The sequence below is a fragment of the Polypterus senegalus genome, chromosome 2 (genome assembly GCF_016835505.1).
Source record: "Polypterus senegalus isolate Bchr_013 chromosome 2, ASM1683550v1, whole genome shotgun sequence".
NCBI lineage: Eukaryota > Metazoa > Chordata > Cladistia > Polypteriformes > Polypteridae > Polypterus > Polypterus senegalus.
Window position 1 is genome coordinate 123914633 of NC_053155.1, and position 19562 is coordinate 123934194.

Genomic DNA, 19562 nt, shown 5'->3' on the forward strand with positions numbered 1-19562 from the left:
GTTTGATTCAAGTGCTCTGGAAAGACGGTTTTCCTAATGAAATGGGCCATCTGTTTCGAGACGGCATAGCCTTAAGTACACTCATACCCCTCCAGTATAATTATATGGGATAGAAATAAATCACACATTTATACCGGGAGCTATAATTACAATAGCTTCATAATAATTTAAATACTTTAACAGTCTGTAAGAAAGCAACCAAATTAGAAAAAAGACAAGTAATAAATAGCTTACCAAAAAATATGCCTGGGTAGATTTAAATAAATGTGTGTGTGTTGAGTTATGGAATGTAATTTGGATTTTTTGGCTCAAAGGTTACGTCGGATGAATTGTTAATGTAATAATAATAATAACAAAAAAACAAACACTCATTCACATTCATACCAGGAATCCAACAGAAATAAATAATATATTTATATATATATATATCTCTATATAAAATGTTTCTCTCTTAAAACTTGGATGATGTATGCAGTTTTTTTTTGTTTTTTTTTAAATGTAAAACCACAGGTCAGGCACTTTGTTTCTACATGTAAAAATGCAACAAGAGCCCTAGCCAGGAAATGGTGGTTTGCCAAACAACACTGCCAGATTTCAGCTTTCCAGTAAAACTACTAAGGAATGAGGTTTTGATAAAATCCTTCATGGCTTCTCGTTGTCTGAAATGAAATTTCTTGCGCTGACTTGAACGCTCCAAAAAACAAGTAAAGGAACAACTGAAATGCACCATGACTGAAAACTAATTTAGAAAGTATAATAGTTGAAATCCATACTGAACTTGTGTCCTGCTCAACTGCAATATAAATAACTAGCCCATAAAGATCATATATAATAATAATAAAGAAGAAAATATGTTATGAAGTCTTCATAACAAAACAACAAAAAAAGCAACTAAACTTTCTGTTTTCACAAGCTTTCAAAAGACAGCAAAGTATTGGGGGGGGGATAGTGATTAGGCAGCAGCAGAGTCTTCTGGTTTTGCTCTATATCACAGAATAATACACATGGATTTAAAATAGTTTAAATAAATAAAAGAACGTAACAGCTATTTTTGGTTGAGTATAGCAGAAGAAACCAGAGGCCAGCATACAAAACTTGCATATTGTTATAAAGTGGTGAAATGCCAACTGGTACTTCAGTTGCACGGTTACACACAACCTCAACTGGAGGTTTTCTGTGCAGAATTGGACTTTACATATAAAGTTACTCCATGTGTCTCTTCAGAGGATCAATAATCTGTCTCAAGATTAACATCTAATTTGGACTAGAAGCTGCTATTATTTAATATTATGATATCCAGGATATAACATATCTGATAAATTATGCCGTGGACATCTTACCATTTACTATAATTATTGTGTTACTCATTGACAAGAGCCACGTTGCACAATTCAGAAGATCATAGGTGGCTACAGTTCCCCACCAATGTTTCCGAACATTTTCACCTCACTTTCAACACCCATAAAGCAGGAAACAAAAGTTATTTCACAGCATCAGCTGAATAACACATACAAAGTGAAAAATGTGCAAAATTAATAATTAAATTACATTGTACAAAATATACAACATCAAATCAAGTTTTGGCAGGAAGTTCATATTGAATTTCAAAAGGCACGTAACGGGTATATATATGGCCTACGCAGTGTAGTTTTTCAGCATGCTGGTTGAAAAAATTATTGAAAAACACAACAGAAGAAGGAAGAATTGATTTCAGAGACCAGTACTTATGAAATCGCAAGTGATCACTTCGTCGTTCTTAATTTGTCCCACCGACCGATGAAATTGACCGTGTTTCACTGTCTTTTGGCAACGCACATTCTGTCCCAGGGTGATGCTTCGGATATTTGTTAAATACTTCAGAGCTTTGTCAGGTACAGTTATTACACCAGAATTGGAAAGGTCCAACTCTTGTAAAGACTGGAGGCCACTGAAGACTTCAGAGCTCAGGGACTTTAACTTCATATTGTTGGATAAATCCAGACCCTGAAGATTCGGGAGGCCCTTGAAACTATTAGGCTTGATCACACTCAGCGTAGGGAGACCACTGAGGGATAAATAGGATAAGTCCTCCAAATGTAAAAATGAGTTTTCCTCTATAACAGAAATTGGGTTGCCATCAAGACTAAGGTAACGCAAGGGGACATGCTGGAGCTTGGGAACGGATGCCAGCTTGTTTCCAGAGAGATTTAAGCTCTTAATATTAGGGGAGCTTATGTGTGGGTTCCTGAAAACCAACGCAAGTCTATTATCAGAAAGGTCAACAGTGATGGGCTTCCTGTGACCTTTGGAAGAAAAGATGTCCAGTCTGAATTCTTGCAATCTGTTGTTGCTAAGGTCGACATCAGTTAGTGGCAGACCAGAGAAACAGCCATCTGGAAGAACATCCAAATAATTATGGCTTAAATTCAAAGTCTCCAAGTAGCGTAGCTTAGAAAATGAACCACTGTTCACTTTGGCAATGTGGTTTTTGCTCAGGTCAAGACTGACCAAGGTGGTGTAACCAGGTCCCATTAACATGGAATCAGTAATGGTTTCCAATGCATTTGATGAGAGGTCCAAGTAGGATGTATCTAGTGGAATTGGTATGGGGGCAAAATGAGGGCCAACTCCACTGCAGTCTACCTTTGTCAGGCTGAAACTGTCAAAAAGTCCAAAGCTTTCCACTTCACAGCGGCATCCTGGGTAGCAGCTCCGTGTAGCTGTCACATGCAGTGCACAGACAAGCAAAGCAATGGCCACCAGTGAATAATCCATGTCTTTCTGGGAAAAAGAAAACAAAAAACAGATGGTTATGATGAATGTTAGAAATAACATTAACAGCTGTAACTCACCATCTCTGCCAAAATGAATTTAGTTTTATTTTCCCCAAATGTATAATTTAGAGGAGGTGAGGGAAAAAAGAATGTGTAATAAAAATTGGTTATGACCCAAATGTCGATGCATCACTTTTCTTTTTTTTTCCATTATAGGTTTGTGTGTTGATGTATTGTGAAACCAAGGGTGTGTAATTATGGGAGTCCCCACTCAGGCCGTGAGTCATCTTATGCCCTCGAGCAAAGCCTTTTTTTCTGTTTGGTACAGTTACAGAGCAATTTCCTGAATGAGTTAAACAAAAGTGAATCTGCGGTGACTCTTTCTTCAGGCAGAGTAACTGCACCACCTAAACCTCTGGAACATTTGCTTTCTTCTTTTTTGTATCCTCTCTCCTCCCATCACCACCAATAAGGTGGACAGGTCTGACAGCGCTCGGGGTCTAACCCTCACAAGCATTAGGATTCAGTTATGCTCAAAAGTTTGGAATTGCTTGATTTTATTATGCAACATCAAACCTGGAATGTTTTTATGTACTTTGTAAAATTTGTAATTGTATTTTACCTGTGAACTGGTCACAGCACTCTCAGCCTATATTCAGTGAAGTGTGCTATACAAAAGTCAGCTGAACTGAAAACTGACTTGGACCATTTGAGAAAAGGTAAAAATGTGATGGGACATTCTTGGGTGAGACAGTCTTCGTCATTAGATGCACGCAAAAACTGAAAGGCCATACGCTGGCTGGTATATCAGGCACCCTGCCACACAAATTAATGACAGTTTGCAGCCCGACAACCCCTAAAGCTTGAATGTTACATATATACAAATGCATTTGGCGCCTGGAAATTAAAAAAAAAAAAATGTAATGTAAACTCATCTCCTAGAGGACATTGTTTGTGAAGCACACCCCACCCTCTTCAAGTTGAATGAAAAAGCCCCGGATTGTGGACCACTCTTTCTATGTGGCTATAAGCATTACATTCATTTGCATATTTGGCAGCATCAAGTCATTATTTCAACGCACGTTGCTACAATACAAATTAAAGCAGGGAAACTCACTGGGAATGTGTGAGTCAGAAAATAAATTGATTAATGGTTGGAAAAACCTGCAGGCACATTCTTATGGGAAATTGTTGTATTTAGGACATAGGACTTACAAATTGTATCCACAACATATTCTGCACATAAAAAAAAAAAAACAAATAAGCAGATCAATTGTTAGGACCATCTGGACAGAGACTTCAGCAGCTCTGGTCAAATTAAACTCGCATGGAGGACGTTAATCTTATTAGACTACACAGTCGCTCTGTCTAGAATTAATCTGTAATTCCAGTAAGTGGAAAACATCTACTTCACCCTTATTTTGCTTGTTATTAGACATTCTATGCCTCTGGTATTGTGCTCATTCAGCAGCACACAATCAGAGGCCAAACCACTATCTGAAGAGATGTAGTCACATGCGCGGCTCAGATACAACAACAGGGAAACCAGTTCACAACTGGTTATAAGGGGTGTCACCATGTGAAGGACAGTATAGGTGACCACATCTGGAAATCAATACAGCGGCCTATGATAAGTATGGAGAAGAAGTGTGACCAATCTTGGGTATTGGACAGTTGCTGCTAATAAGTTAGAGGTTTCTCCCTTATTTAATGTACAGTAAATCGAACACAAAAATATCAAATGCCAAATGCAGTGGCTTCTTATAAGAAACTTATTTCTCTGCATCTGTGGACTGCGTTTAAAAAGAAATTAATTTGCTAATATATTGCAGGAGTTTAAATACTTTCAACAGGCAGAACATGGTGTAGTGTGGAGTCTCGAACTGAAATCGGTGGCACTTTACATGACTTCTAATACAAGGGGACAGCAAATTTGACAAATGAGTTGGTGATCCTGTCATCCAAGTATGTCACAACTAGAGGTTGCAGGGTATTACAAATTATGCAATTACTAATTACGCAAATTACGCATTTACTAATTCTTCAATAACCTTCCAGCACAGATTCACATTTTCAGTTTATTGAAGGTGCGTTCTTTGTCTCCGATAGCTAATAATGTGCTGCAAGACTGACCCGGTGGTGTACGAATGTTTCTCCGTAATGGAAAGCTCAGTTGCATTCTCGGCCCTTCTTTTCCATTCTGTCATTCTAAGTAACACACAAGGCATAAGACAGACAAGTCTCTATTGTTTTTGGGGATGTCAATAAAACCCACATTCACACATTATCTGTTGTAGTTGCATTACACGTATTATGCGGAGTACTCTTTGGTTTTCAGCGCTCGCACATACAGAGCCCACCCCTATGACTTGTTTGATTTTGTCAGGGTGAGTTGCTGTGAGTCAGAAAGCATGACAGAATACAAAGCTAGCAGATAGAGGAGCACAATAAAACTGTCTCCGACTCACTAAAATTATTTAAATAACGTCTGTGACTGAAAACTTGAAAAAGTCATCTGACATGAGAAGGCTTTGTTCTTGTCAAGAAAGCTGTGGATGTATGAAAAACGCTTATTTTTCGCTAATGAAAAAATTAAAAAGAAAAACAGTATTTTCCAAGATCTTTAACAAACTGGTTACACTGGATGTTACTATGCAAATGAATTCCTGCTTGTATATGAAAGTAACTAAGGTAACAAAAAGTATAAAATTTCAGTCTCTCATATGAGCAATGAACTGAATTTTTTGTTATTGAAGAAAATTCAGCACTAAAGTAAGATGATTGCAAAGTACTGCCCTCCAGCAAATATCAAAACAAGGGCATTTTGAACTCTTCTTAAACCTCGGATGATAACAAACTTGCAGTTGTACCTTAACAGAAAAGTCATTGTCCAGTTATTGCAGGTGGGGAGAACATATTATTTGCCAAAAAAAAAAAAAGATTACACTCATCCAAGGACACCTGTAGATTGGACATTGGCCCTCATATACACATTAGCACAAAGGCCTGAGATAAGAGAGTGCAGACTCGGGGGAAAGGCAGGAAAATTATAGAATAATTACTACTCATGACTCTGCATCATTATTATTGATAAAGAGGTACTAAAAAAAAAGAAAAATTCAGATCAAAACCTATGGAAATTGCTAGTGCACCAGCAACAAAACTAAAATTTGCCATCAAACTTGACTTTTGTCAAACGTCATCATTATAAGGAATCTAAACAAGATCACTAAAACTAATAATGCATAACCTATTTTTTGCATATTAAAATGGTGCAGTAAACCTTAAGAGTCTGATGTGAATTAGTGAATGACATTTTTGTTTAATCACACAATTTATTTTAAATTCTGTAATTTGCTTACATTGAAAGATGCTATAAATGGAATTCATATGCACCCCATACCAGCATTATGACTACTTGATGCTAAAGCAATGGAACGGATATTTTTAATAATAGAAAATGACTGTAGTACTGTGTAAGGTTAAAGTAAATGGTCTCAGTACATTTGGAATGGATGATTCTAAACTTCAGGGACATGAAGCTTAAACAACAATAACCAAATGAGACGATTACAGATTTTTTCCTGGAGATAAAATTTAAAAACCAGGTTATGAAAACAGTTGGATTAATGAGTCTGTGTGCTTTGGTTATGGAAGAGACTCCGTTGCAAGGTGCAATGCATCGCTTGAGGGGTCTTTAGGGGCAGGTATGCTCCTTCATCGTCCCAGATGCAGGTTTTGATAAATGCTATGGTTTGTTGATTTGCACTTGTCTTAGCAGAGTTGAAAGGAGAGCAGACAAATACTAAGTTTAAAATTACTAGGGAAACCTTTCATGAATGAAATATTGTCATATATTTTACTAAAATTATTTTGGTCACACTAACTTGAACTCATAAACCCATTGCCTTTACCATGACATTGAATGAATGTTCACCGATTTAAGACATCTTCACTACATGGCATTTACAAAGTACACTGAGCTGAATTCATCCTCAAAAGTAAAAGAAAAAAAAACAAAAAAAAAACGGTACAGCTACTTACTATTTTATTTAAAGACGATTAAATCTAAAAGCAAAGTTTAAAAAAAAAACCTACTGCACAAAATCAAACGCATATTCTGGCATGTGATCTTTCAAAACAATTTCAAAAGGTAAAACTCGGTAGAACAGCTCCAGGGCTGCCATAAAACCCTATCCACAATTCATAGAACTTAAATAACTTTGATGTAAAACTAACAAGCTTTAAAACTACCATTTTGCCATATTGTACAATACAAAAAAAGGATTTGTACTTCCAAATTGGTATCATTAGCAGCCTCCAATATACTTTGGATGGTCATAAAGTTAGAAAACCTTTTCAATATATTTCATCAGGAGGAGCACAGTACTTTCTGTAACTCCGTTAACAAAAGCTTAATAAAACAATTTGGGTATAGAGTGTAAAATGTTTAAGAATAAACAAATCAAGCGAAACCAACTGCCAGGCTGCTCGGAACAAAAAGAATTCCGTTTTGATTAAAAGTCACTTCCTAATCCGACATTCCAACCAGCATCCTTGGAGAACACTATAGCTGCTTGTTTTCAGACCATCTGAGCTTCCAGTCATTGAGACACATGCCTAATTCTAATTAAATGTGGCATTTTTTCTATGTGGAAATTTAAATTCAGAAAGATTCATTTTTCTTTCCTCAGAGACAAGCAATAATGCAGTACACTTATAATTCAATTTACCCGCTTTTAATTTTTAAGGATTTTTTTTTTTTTTAAGCAACCCAGACAAATGTGTATTTAATGATCAACTCTACAGCAAGGACACTTCTTGAGCTGAAGCCAATGCTGGCAGCATCAGGCACAAGGTGCGATCCTTTCCTGGATGTACCAGAGTGTGTTCCTTCCATGTGGTAAGTTTCGAGTTACCAATTAACAAACCTAAATATCTTTATTGGTAGGGGAGGGGCTTGGAAGGAAAACCAGAGGAAACACTCCTTCAGACACAGGAAGAACATACAAACTGCACATAATCACTGAAATTCAGACCTGATGGCGCTGTGAAGCAAAAGACTATATTGCTTGGTTCATAAAGTAACTTTCAAATAAGTACAGGTGGAAAACTGTTGATTACAACCACAAGGCTGAATTCACTCTTTAATATAAAAAATAAAACACATTTGCTTTTTGTTTTCTGATAGTGTGAAAATCCACAGTCAAGATTATGAACTAGAGTACAAAGAAGGAAAAAGCGGAGGTTATAATAGAGGTGGGCCTTTTCATTAAGAAGTTAGGATTGAGAAGGATTAGGTCAGAACCCATGAAGTAAGAAAGAAAAACCATACTGACTGATATTTCTGTAGGTCAAACATTGGAAAACAATGTTATATCCGCTTCTGCTTAAGTGCCAACTGTGCACTTTAAGCTATACTTCTTTGTACTTCAATTTACACAGAATCAATAAACTGGAATAGTTATTTTCATGCTACTGGCAAAACTGCCAGATAGAATGTACTACTGTTAACTTAATCTGAAATATAAGTATGTAAATATTAAAAGGTGCTCAGACCCTTAACATCTTTATCAGTGTGGTCAAAACTTTGAACTCTAAACTAGCTGGATTGTGGTTCAACTGTGAACAAGGCACCTAAACTGGGCTTTGCTTTCAATTCAGAAATATACAATTGTGCCAGTTTGTAAGCAGCTCGGGTTAAAAATGTCGGCTAAAAAAAATTAAAAGTGTACTGTACAGAAATAAAGGGGCAGCAAGCCATGTTTAGCAGAAAAACTCAAAAACAAAGCTATAAGTGAAGCTGCTTAAGAAGGCACAACAATGTAAGACTCATAGAAATCTCAAATTATACATTTTTAACCAGAAGGGTTGTAAACTAAATATATTGTATATATATTTTATCTATGTATCCATTATTCTCTTAATCCAGTGGAGCTGTAGGTATCGTGACCACTGTGATCTTTCTATAAAAGTCTACAGAGATCTGAGGGACACTGGAGAAGTTTAGTCACAAGTTGCTAAGATCACCATAATTCCAGGTTCACCAAAGCCAATGTCACATTACACAACTTCTAGTCATGGTGTATGTCACTTTTGCTGACCACAGTCCCCAATCTTGTCACCAGACAATTCAGTTATTTTAAACTCCTAAAAACTGCTGCCCATGTCAACTTCACCAACCGAGTGCCAGTCTTCCGTGCAGTTATGTTAACCTCTTTGTGTGACAGCCAATAGATAGCTGTCTGACGAGTCGCCACTATACAAAGGGGTAAAACGTATGGCAAGTTCTGCCACAATGTCTGCCCCTTTTTTCCCTTTCCATTTTATTGTTCTGTGTAAAATGTGTAATATCAGACATACAAGCTTCTCTTTCATTTGTGAGGTCCAAAAACCTGTGTTCCTTAGTTCTCATCCTATATTGCATGCAATGTACTTCGGATGATTATGTATTGGTTGTCAGCTCTGACGCACACAGAGTCTAACTGAAGACAAAAATCAAACCTGTCTGATTTGATTGTAGTAACTCGCAGACTAGATGGAGTGAGTGCATAGTATTTCACCGTAGCCAACTGGCTTCATGGGAGCAAGCGCCAACTGGCTTCATGGGAGCAAGCGCCAACTGGCTCTGACTGGCAAAGAGCTGCCGGAAAAGCTGCATAATGTAATAATCTTAAATTCGCAGTCAATAACAATATTAGTCTCAACACCATAAACGTCCAAGTAGAAGATTCCATATAAAATATTTAAACTTAGTGTTCAACCATCTTTTTTTTTTTTAATGTGGCCACCATGACATCATGTCACATAGTTTTTGCATTACATGCTGGACAATTCACAGCCTCCAAGCAACCATGCATACTAGAATGGGTGTGTTTGTATAAAAGAAACACATAAAATGGTGACACCCGTCACCAAATAATAAATGAATAAAATAGAGTGTTAACTACATAATCCTGACAAAGGTGGAAACCAGAGTCCTTCTCAGTAGCACCTTGCACAAGACTGGAACCAACCAACCAACCTGGGATGGGGTACAGGTCCAACATTCATGCATGCAGTGCTAATTTAGATTCTCCCATGAAACAGAACTGTTAAAAACAATTTCAGTAATACAGGAACCACTTTTGATAAACTTAAAGAACAGGGTTGTTTTTTTACAGATTACTAATTTGAACTACATTTCAGTATGTTTCTAATGCAAGTTTTGTTTTTCCTGGGTTAAGTGTCCCATGACGCAACATTAACAATAGAGTTCAAACTATTGCAATGTTTAATATGGCCAGACAGGCACATAAACACACAACTAGTCGGCCTCCCTGCCCTCAAATCATCAACTTAATGATTTACCTAACCTGGGAGTCCTAACTGCCAAACTATCCAGAGCAATGTGTGATGTTCTGCAAAAATATTATTGTTTAGCTTTCGCATGTGTTTAGTATGTACTCTAAATGATTCAAAAATCCTTGACCAGTAAGATTAGTAAGTTTGCAAAAAACCATCAAGCTCTTAAATAGGCACTAAATAGACAGCTTGACACACCGCACTGCTCCCTGAAAGTCTAACCTATACATTGTAGTATTTTTCACTTTTTCTACCATCTCAGATACTTTGGAGGCATAACTGGGGAAACTCATTCAGTGGCTGTTGCTACCATTCATGTACATAATGTTAAAATATAATAAAAAAAAGGCATCACTCATAGATCCATAACATTACAATTATTGTATGTGCCTAAAGAGTCCATTTTGCAGTCCTTCACTTCTTTCTCATTAACAGCAGAAACAAGCATAACAATGAAACAGGAGTGTTGACCAATAAAGCTCGTAGTCACCTGGCCTCCCAAATGACCTGCCTGAAAGTGAAAAGATACATCTATTAAGTTATACTAATCTATACTAGCAATACCTGTAACTTGGAATATTTTGCTACTAACATACTCATACTTCTACTGTATTATAGCAATTGGTATACCATATGGTTAGTGTTGCTGCCTCATGGACCATATGCCTTGCAGCTAACTCCCAGCATGTTTAGCCATCTATGTGGACAGTTTTTCTCATGTCTGTAAATACTTTACCTGTAGGTCCTAAAAACATCACCTGTCAATTCTAAACTGGTTTTATGTGAATGAGTGTGTCTTACAATGGGCTTCCATACAATCCAGGGTTGGTTTCTCTGGTGTGCTCAGTGGTACGGATAGACATCTTTCTGCCCTACACTAGAAACGTGACTTGAAAAAATGAATGATGGCCCAATTAAATGTAAAGATGTGTATACTCTGTGCTTCCTTTGCTAATTAGAAGGGTCTATGTGCAACACCTATACAGAAAATGTTCAGAATGATACAGTTCATATGGCAACCAAAATAGGAAGAGAGCATCCTTAGTCTGATGGTTATCTCTTCCTCTCAGCACCATCACCCCGGAAAAAATAATAAGAGCAGAACAGACCTAAAATGAAAAAAGAATAAAATAATAAAAAAATGCAAAGTAACCCAGAATCAGCTATGCAACAGATGAAAGACAGCGACGCTTGTCAACACGACTGAACACAAGCTCTGTAACCAAAGACTGAGGTGTGGGATAAAGTAGTTTGACAAATAGGTGCAAACATAAGGATATAAGAGGATCACCAAATTACAACACCATTCCTGTCACTAGAGCAAATTTACACCCAAGCTGATGCACAAAGGTGCAACCTGACTCAGCTTATTCTGACCGAAATATTCATTGAGTGACCGAAACTGACTAAGAGCAATGTATAAAACGAAAGGGTACCTGCTACCAGCATTTGTCCACATGTTTTGTGAGTGATCTGAAAGGAGTTCATTCATCTTTAATTAGTCAAAGAAACACTTTTTCTTGTAACTGTGGTAAAGTTCATACTCATCGCAATGAACTATAGGCCTGTCCTTCAGGCTTCCATTATGTGGCATTTATTTTCATAAAACACAGAGTCTATATAATCCTGTCTTGACACACCCGTGTGGCTGCTGAGCTTTGTCCCGACTGAAGGCTTAATCTGACGCCAATTTCTGCCTTTAATTAAAAGGCTCGCATTTGGTCTTGATCTGTCAGAAAATACACTACGGTGTGCAATTAAAATTTTTGAAAGACAGGTTTTTAAAGGATGTGTGTTGTCACACACGGATGTTTAATTTGCTTTATTTATGCATTTCACTTTCTTCTTAAGATCTGTGGCTTTATTGTTTTACAATTAAAGAGAACGGGGGAAAAAAAGCTCATGGTGGGGGGGAGGTGATACAGCAGTAATTTTGGCATAATTTCTGGTGGTGTGGTTTTTAATGGCCTACTTTAAAAAGAAACACAAAAAGGACAGAATTCCGAACTGGCAAGATACAGCACATGAGAAATGTGCATTTGGATGCTAACAGATATTTAGTGTCATGCAGGGAATGAACAGTTACAAAACTGAAAACTCCAAGGTATACAAAAACATGGGAAGAAGAGTATGTAATCCAAGTGGACTCATCTGGGACCCTAGCTAGAAAGGGCACACAGATGGTTAAAAGGTTTAATGGGATGAGACAGCAAAGTTCATGAAGTGCAGGTCAACCTGTAAAATGCACAACTGGAATACTGTAAGCACTTTTAAGAGCAACAGTGATAAAAACAGGCCATTGAGACCAAAAAACCCAGCCATACTATTCACCTAGGCTCTCTAATAACACCAAGCAGAAATCTGAAGATTCCTAAAGTTCTAAACTCCACCACACAAACTGGTAATTTAGTCCATGTATCTATGGTTCTTTGCGTGAAGACAATCTTTCTAACATTTACGCAGCATTTTCCTTTAAGCTTCCTACTGTGTCCCTGTGTTCTTATTGAAGAATTTACTTTAAAGTAGTGACTCCGATCTACTGTACTAAGTACCTTCATAATTTTATAAACTTCAATGATGTCACCTCTTATACTGCATTCACATGCTATTTGGCTGACGATTTATAGGACTTAAAAGAATAGGGTTTTTTTTACATGTTATTAATTTTAAATATTTCACCATTTTTAAATCTTATTCATGTAGCCATTTAAATAAAATACCAAGACTAAATCTCTGTAGCATCAGTCTTTTACTCTCATTACCTCACAGCAAAATAGCCAGTGTTAAGCTGTGAAAGTATGTGTACGGGAAGAACGGTCACACATACACTTCTAAGTGTTAATTTACCATTGGTAAGTAAACTACAAGTTACAGTATTTCAGGTTCTCGGTTTCACTCTTCGCCAGCTTACACCCTGTATCCTTGCGGATTTATTCTTGTAAACTCTTGCCCAGCTTTTAAATCATCAGCTTAATGATTTACCTGATCAGGGTGTCATAATCGCCAAAATCTCCCAAAGCAATGTGTAATGTTCTGCAAAAATAACAGTTTTTGTTTGACTTCTGCATGTATTTTGTTCCACATGATCGCCCTACAAACTCTGCTAGGAGTTGGACATTTCAGTGAACATAAAGCTCCCCAAATTCTCCGAGTGCGTTGGCGTGCATACTCAAAACCAGGATAAAATGAATAATCTGGTTAAAGCAAAACCTATTTTCTTAAAAAGCCTCACTTACGCATACACACACATCCACCTATGGAGCTCTCCTTTGATGTAATGTGTAAACAGTGCATTATATTCAAATTACTTTTTCTTGTTTTGTATGGATAAACCTGAACATTTGACTGATCAAAAATGTATTAATAAATCCTAAGCCCATATATGAACCCTGAAACTGAGCAAAAACACTGCCAAATGTGATAATGTTCCCGTATTTTGTAAATAAATGTAGTCAGTCACGTGCTGTGAAGTTAATAACATCAATACCCCTTTAAATATTCTCGATCCGAGCCCACAAAGATTTGTAGAATAAACATTAGCCACTGTGTCACCCTATCTGTTTCAACGTATCAGTATCAAACATCTGGGTTAAAGCTAACCCGACAATTTATTATTGTGTTTCAGTTATTACAGGATTGCATGGGCCGCAATCTTTTCTGCTTGGCTGTCCGGTTGGGCCCTACAAAGGAGTGGCATACTGGTATGTTTGCTTCTTACCTTCTGCCCAGTGCTGCTGGGATAACAATAATGCACAGATTTTTTACTTCAATAAGTATTGTGTTAGGTTACTTTAAAAAGTATTGGACTGCCTAATGCATGTTACCCTACTGTTATTGTGATTGTGTAGCAGAGCTTAGCACTTTATATTCAGCTCATCAACAAAAGTTCAACGATTTCTGAACTACTGAGAACGATCATTTCAACCAGGAGACTGCCCAAGCTTTAGTCTCAGGAAATTAATATTTGTGTATGCTTCCACTGTTTTCTACTCATGGCTGCTAGAAGAGTGAAGGCAACACAGTGTAACAGACATTTGCAGACTAAAAAAAAATCCTTAAGTGCAGTCCGGTTGGGTGTGTTCATGGCTAAAGAACAGAGTTACTTGATGAGAAATTTATGTTCGTTAACCTAGTTTCTATAACCAAAGTTAAGGTCTACATAGCATTTTAGAAACCAGGTATCTGTGAATAAGCAGGATTATTAAAGCACATGTAAACGCAGAATTGTATAAAATAAAAAATATAATCTGGTAAGCCATGAATTCCATTTTTAATCAAATTACATTTGGAGCAAAGTGATCTATATTTGATGTGTTTAGATTGCTTATTACTTTCAAGGGAAAACTTTGCAGATCATGCAACAATAAACTGCAACCTCACATTTCCCCAAAAAAGCCGGAGTGGAAATTCACATAATGTGGGAATGCGAAGCATCACAAGTCGGAGCTCCAAAGACTCAGAGAGGACGTGAACACAGAATTAATCTGCGTTTGCTTAAACTGAAAAGGTTCATCTCCTTTAATCTCTCCTCACAGCTCATACAGATTTAACAGACACTGTGTCTCAACATTTTATTGAAATGACTACATGAATAAGATTTAACAACCACATGGGACAAGACCAAGTGCCAATTATACAGTACCTGCAGCTTCCTGTATGATACAAAGGTGTCTATTAAACGTGATAAACTTATCAAGTTGTCAACTCCAACACCTCAGACTGTCTGCACTGCTTTCCACACATCGGTCGAGACACACCTACAATCTTCTGATGCCAGTCTTTTTGTTGTCAGAGAACTTTCCTACAAAACCCTTTCACAGCATTATTTCAGTTGTGATTCCCACACATTTGATTCAGACTTGAGATTCATTTTTTGCGCTCTCTCTCATTGAAAAAAGCTTAAAAATATATTTCCAGTACACTTCTATTTTACTTTACTATTAGCACAGTGCAGTGTTTCAGTCCTTTATCAATCTCTTGTCTATACCCACCTTATCAGTATAGGGTCATTATCAAGGTGACACACTTTTTGTCAATGTTGGATCTTCTCCACTATCCTCCTGTTACGTCAGTAAAAGGACCTTGGGCTGATGGTTAGATATTTTCCCATTTTCTATCATACTTCTTCCGATTGTTTAAAATTAGTTAGTCCAATAAGTAGGGCAATGACGTGCCAAAGCCAATCCCTGCAATGCTAAGCAGGATGTAGGGGTCATCTTTAGTTGGAATGCCAGTGCATCATAGATGCTCCTTCCAGTGTCTGTCAACATCACATGCTTTCTGGTACTCAATATGCTTTAATTTTTACTTGTATCACACTTTCTTCAGTTTCATCATGCTAAAATAACAAGCCAATTTGTGTACAGAATTCCATATGGAAAAAGGAAAAACTCATGCTAGATGAGGTTGCTTAACTGATAAAAATAGCACAATAAGTCATACAAGATACAGTAAGCAGCTAGTAAGGATATTTACCTAGTCAATTGTGACAGTCTAGACAAGTGACACCCCCCTTCCATTGAGTGTTATGGGAGCATTAAGTGAAAGAGAAGATCTACATGACGGCAGTGAGACCAGCTATGTTACATGGGCTGGAGACGGTGGCACTGGCCAGAAAGCAGGAGACAGAGCTGGAGGTGGCAGAGTTAAAGATGATAAGATTTACACTGGGTGTGACGAGGATGGACAGGATTAGAAATGGGGACATTAGAGGGTCAGCTAAAGTTGGACGGTTGGGAGACAAAGTCACACAGGAGAGATTGTGTTGGTTTGGACATGTGCAGAGGAGAGATGCGGAGTATCTTGGGAGAAGGATGCTAAGGATAGAGCTGCCAGGGAAGAGGAAAAGAGGAAGGCCTAAGCGAAAGTTTATGGATGTGGTGAGAGAGGATATGCAGGGTGTAACAGAACAAGATGCAAAGGACATAAAAGTATGGAAAAAGACGATCCGCTGTGACAACCCCTAACGGGAGCAGCCGAAAGAAAAAGAAGAAGAAAGTATGGAGTTGAAGGCTGCAGCATCAGGAAATCGTGTCTTTTAAAACACTGGGCACTGGTCGTTTCCATCCGGACAGGCTTCTTTAGTGGTATATGTGCGCCGTCAACACGTAGCACTTCTCCGCCGGCAGCCAGTGAGACACCGCAATCAGTTTAACAGAAAGCAATGCGCGCTGCTTACAGGGACTACCACATGAAAGTAATCTGCATCTCGACTGCAAACCGCATCCTCCTCGTCTCGTTACCTCCCGTACTCTCAAGATTAGTGTGAATCCCCAGACGTAATAATCCCGCAGGAATCTAAGCATGTGGTGCGTTTCTCGCCACAAGTAACATTACTGAACAGGAAGTCAGCTATATACACACACACATCTTTTGTTTTATAGCGACTTGGTCAAACCCGGCTGCCACTCGCTCGACAGGTGCGGTTAAATTGTGCCCCTGTATTCACCAACTAGAACCCTAACGGGGCCGACATCGAGCGGGCAAATCGCTAGGTCTACACAAAGCGCTTCGTGAGTGTGACCGCTACAAAGCCAAGTTGGTTGGATTCTGTGTTTGCCTACATTGTACATCATGCTAGTTTTGCCAGTGAAGATTTTTTATAAAATGCGCACTGATGTAATTGATAGGTGCTTATACTGAACTGCAAACTGATGCACTCGATTATGGCTCAGCGCAAAAGACGATCTGGCTTTAGAACAGAGCAGCAGCACTCACTTCCCGTGATCCAATTTACTGGGTTAGAAAATGAGGAGATGATGAACTGGAGCCACGTTGCCCGTTAACCAGCACACTGCACCGTATACTAGGCCAAGAAACTATAACCAGGAGTGCAATATAAAAATATAATCTTGCATTGTGTACAGTGTGCCTTAAAAATAAGATTTTCCTTGCAATTTCTTGGCAGCTTCGCATAATTCAAATACGGAGCCTCTGGTGGCAGCAGCCAATTCTAGTGGCATCGGGATCAAAGCCGTGGCCATCCCTGGATGCGGCGCGACCGAGATGCCACTTCATGCTAATTAACAAGAAATAAAAATCAACCGTACTTAATTAATCCGGATGGCGGCCAGTAGTTATTTTACCAATAAGTGTTCAATAATAAAATACTCTTCCTCTCTCTTATTAACAGACACCCATTAGTTTGATTGAAGTTAGTGTTGGACTGCGTCAGCATGATTTGCAAAGGGTACCTTTTTCATTAGACTGATTGGCTGAAAGAATAGTACATGAAAACCACTTACTGAATGAACCAGTGGTTTAAAGTACGGTTTTAGCAGCGTGTTTGAATGAACATGTGGCTTTGCATTAAATATGATTTTGCTGCGTGTTATCCTACTGTCGCTTGGTGGTGCTCCACGTGTGCATCCTACCATTAACCAAAGGAGTTTTCAATAGCAAATCGGTCTGAAATTACGTGCATAACTGGATTCCTAGTTTCACATTGGCAATTGAAAGAAAGCTTATAACAACAACAGAATCACAAAGTCAACTGGACGTTTCGATGGGTTTATGCTTGTAGCATTAAAAGGTTTCGTTAGTTTTTACATAATATAGCGCCTTACCTAATTCAAGTTACAAAACACTGTTGTCCATCTGTCATTAAATCAGTAAGAATTTAACAGATCTCCAAATAAGCGTAACAACGATCGCCCTCTACTCACTAAGAGACCCTTGGTAGCCGCAGACGATGAAGATCGTGTATGACACCATGTGCGAGTTACACGTTGATGATCAGAAACCGCGCAAATTAATAAAAAGCCGTTGTTTAATTCGTGTCGACGTTAAAATGACTGGTAGACGATCATGCGGGGGAAAAAAGAAAAACGTGGTTATAAAGCCGCTCTGCATGTGGCCCCGGGTGGAGAGCGGCATGCCTAGCCGGACTGTTGAGTCGCGCGCGGTGCCTCCTCTGCTAAACCGATCAAATTACTTGCAGCCGTGGCAGTTCGCTCCGTGTAGCCGCTTTCCCACCACTCGCTGCCAAGGGCTGAAAAGCCCATTAAAGCGAATCTAAACGAGATACTGTATTATGCTTGCTCTTAAAATACCTTTTAAAATGAGGACAATTACTTTTTTGCCCAGTCGAGGAAACATGCCCCGTTCACGAATCAGTAAAACAACAAATCAATATTTTGTATTCTGTCATTGTCCACATGCCTCAAATGACTTACCTCGGTGCTATAAAAACTGCCAAGCAGCTAAGAACTTCAACTCCGATCAGGGATGTCAATTAGAAACAACACAAAAGTTGTTCCTCCAACTTGGAAAGTCGTGCGCTCCCCGCTGCCTTCTTCCTTTCTCTCTCTCTTTCTCTCACTTCTCCTCACATTTCCACGCGTTGATTATTTTACACATTCTGGACGCACACCCCTTTACCTTTACTTACGCAAACCGTTCCGTCCCCCGTAACAATCGCGCACCCCCGCCTCCTGAACACACCTTTTGTTCGCAGCCACAAAGTGTTTGTCTTAACCGAGCAATTAAACGTGTCGAACAGCGCTGATCTTTTGCGCTTACAGGATTTGGCGACGATTTGAGAAAACGCGACATCTATCGGCCGGGATCTGAATCGACACGGTGATTTTTCACTATACAGTACTCCCTCAATATCAGGGCGCTGCGGGTTTGCAAACGTTAACAATTTATGTGTCTAGCGCCTTTCCATGCTTAAAACGCCTAACTAAAATTCAAAATGAGCAACAGGTAAAACAAAAAACAGATCATAAAGCTTTGGATTAGAATGTGATGCAATAAATCAGAGTAAAATAACAAAAATACATAGAAAGCCCTGAACAAATATAATTTGTAGTACAAAAGCAATTCATCCTGAGCACCTGGACTGAGAGAACGTTTCAGGGTGTTAGGGTAAGTTAAATGCGCACCTGAAAAAATAAGTTTTAAGTTGCTGATCAGATTATAATGAGGCGGCCGTTTCAAAGTCTGGGTGCAACAGAGTCGAAGGCTCTGTCATCACAGTGCACAAGTTAGTTTGGGGCACAACGAGAATCGAAAATATAGGCTTTTCGAGGATTCCCTCGTGCAATCATGTTGGTCTTTTTTAATAAAATGCACTATAGTATTTCAATTGCAAGATGCTTGGGTAGACCGTACAGTGAAGCTGAAACATTTTACATGCAAGACAATAATACCTAAAGAGATCAGTTCATATTGGATTTCATTAAGTTCTGAAGAACATTTTATTGAATGAGAAAGGTCTGTGGCACTGGTTAGAGAGCTAACTTAACCATAAGTCTTGTACTGGAGTAGGCAAAGGGGGGCTTGTGAAAAAGTTGATTTCACGTATCTCAAAATTTGGAAGCTTCAAGAGAAGGTCTTAAATCTCAGACAAGCAAACCAACCACTAAGCTGATCCTCATACTTGTCACCCTGCCCTCCAAGCATTTTTCGACTATTTAAAACTGAAATGACTGTCATTTTGCGTTTTGCAGGTGAGGCAATGGC

General features: G+C 38.5%; 1 protein-coding gene across 3 annotated transcripts; it reads right to left on the reverse strand.

Moving 5' to 3' along the window:
- Window positions 1-299: 299 nt before the first annotated feature.
- On the reverse strand, window positions 300-18612 carry tsku (tsukushi small leucine rich proteoglycan homolog (Xenopus laevis)). Of its 3 annotated transcripts, none has more exons than XM_039744537.1 (2): window positions 18272-18612; window positions 300-2756 (listed from the first exon to the last, which is right to left on the reverse strand). In XM_039744537.1, the coding sequence occupies exon 2, from the start codon at window positions 2752-2754 to the stop codon at window positions 1711-1713; it is 1044 nt and encodes a 347-aa protein (XP_039600471.1). In that variant the 5' UTR covers window positions 2755-2756; window positions 18272-18612; the 3' UTR covers window positions 300-1710. The 3 variants fall into 3 exon arrangements, with proteins under 3 accessions (XP_039600471.1, XP_039600470.1, XP_039600472.1); XM_039744536.1 differs by having other exon boundaries at window positions 300-2760; XM_039744538.1 differs by having other exon boundaries at window positions 300-2760; window positions 18540-18603.
- Window positions 18613-19562: the final 950 nt, after the last annotated feature.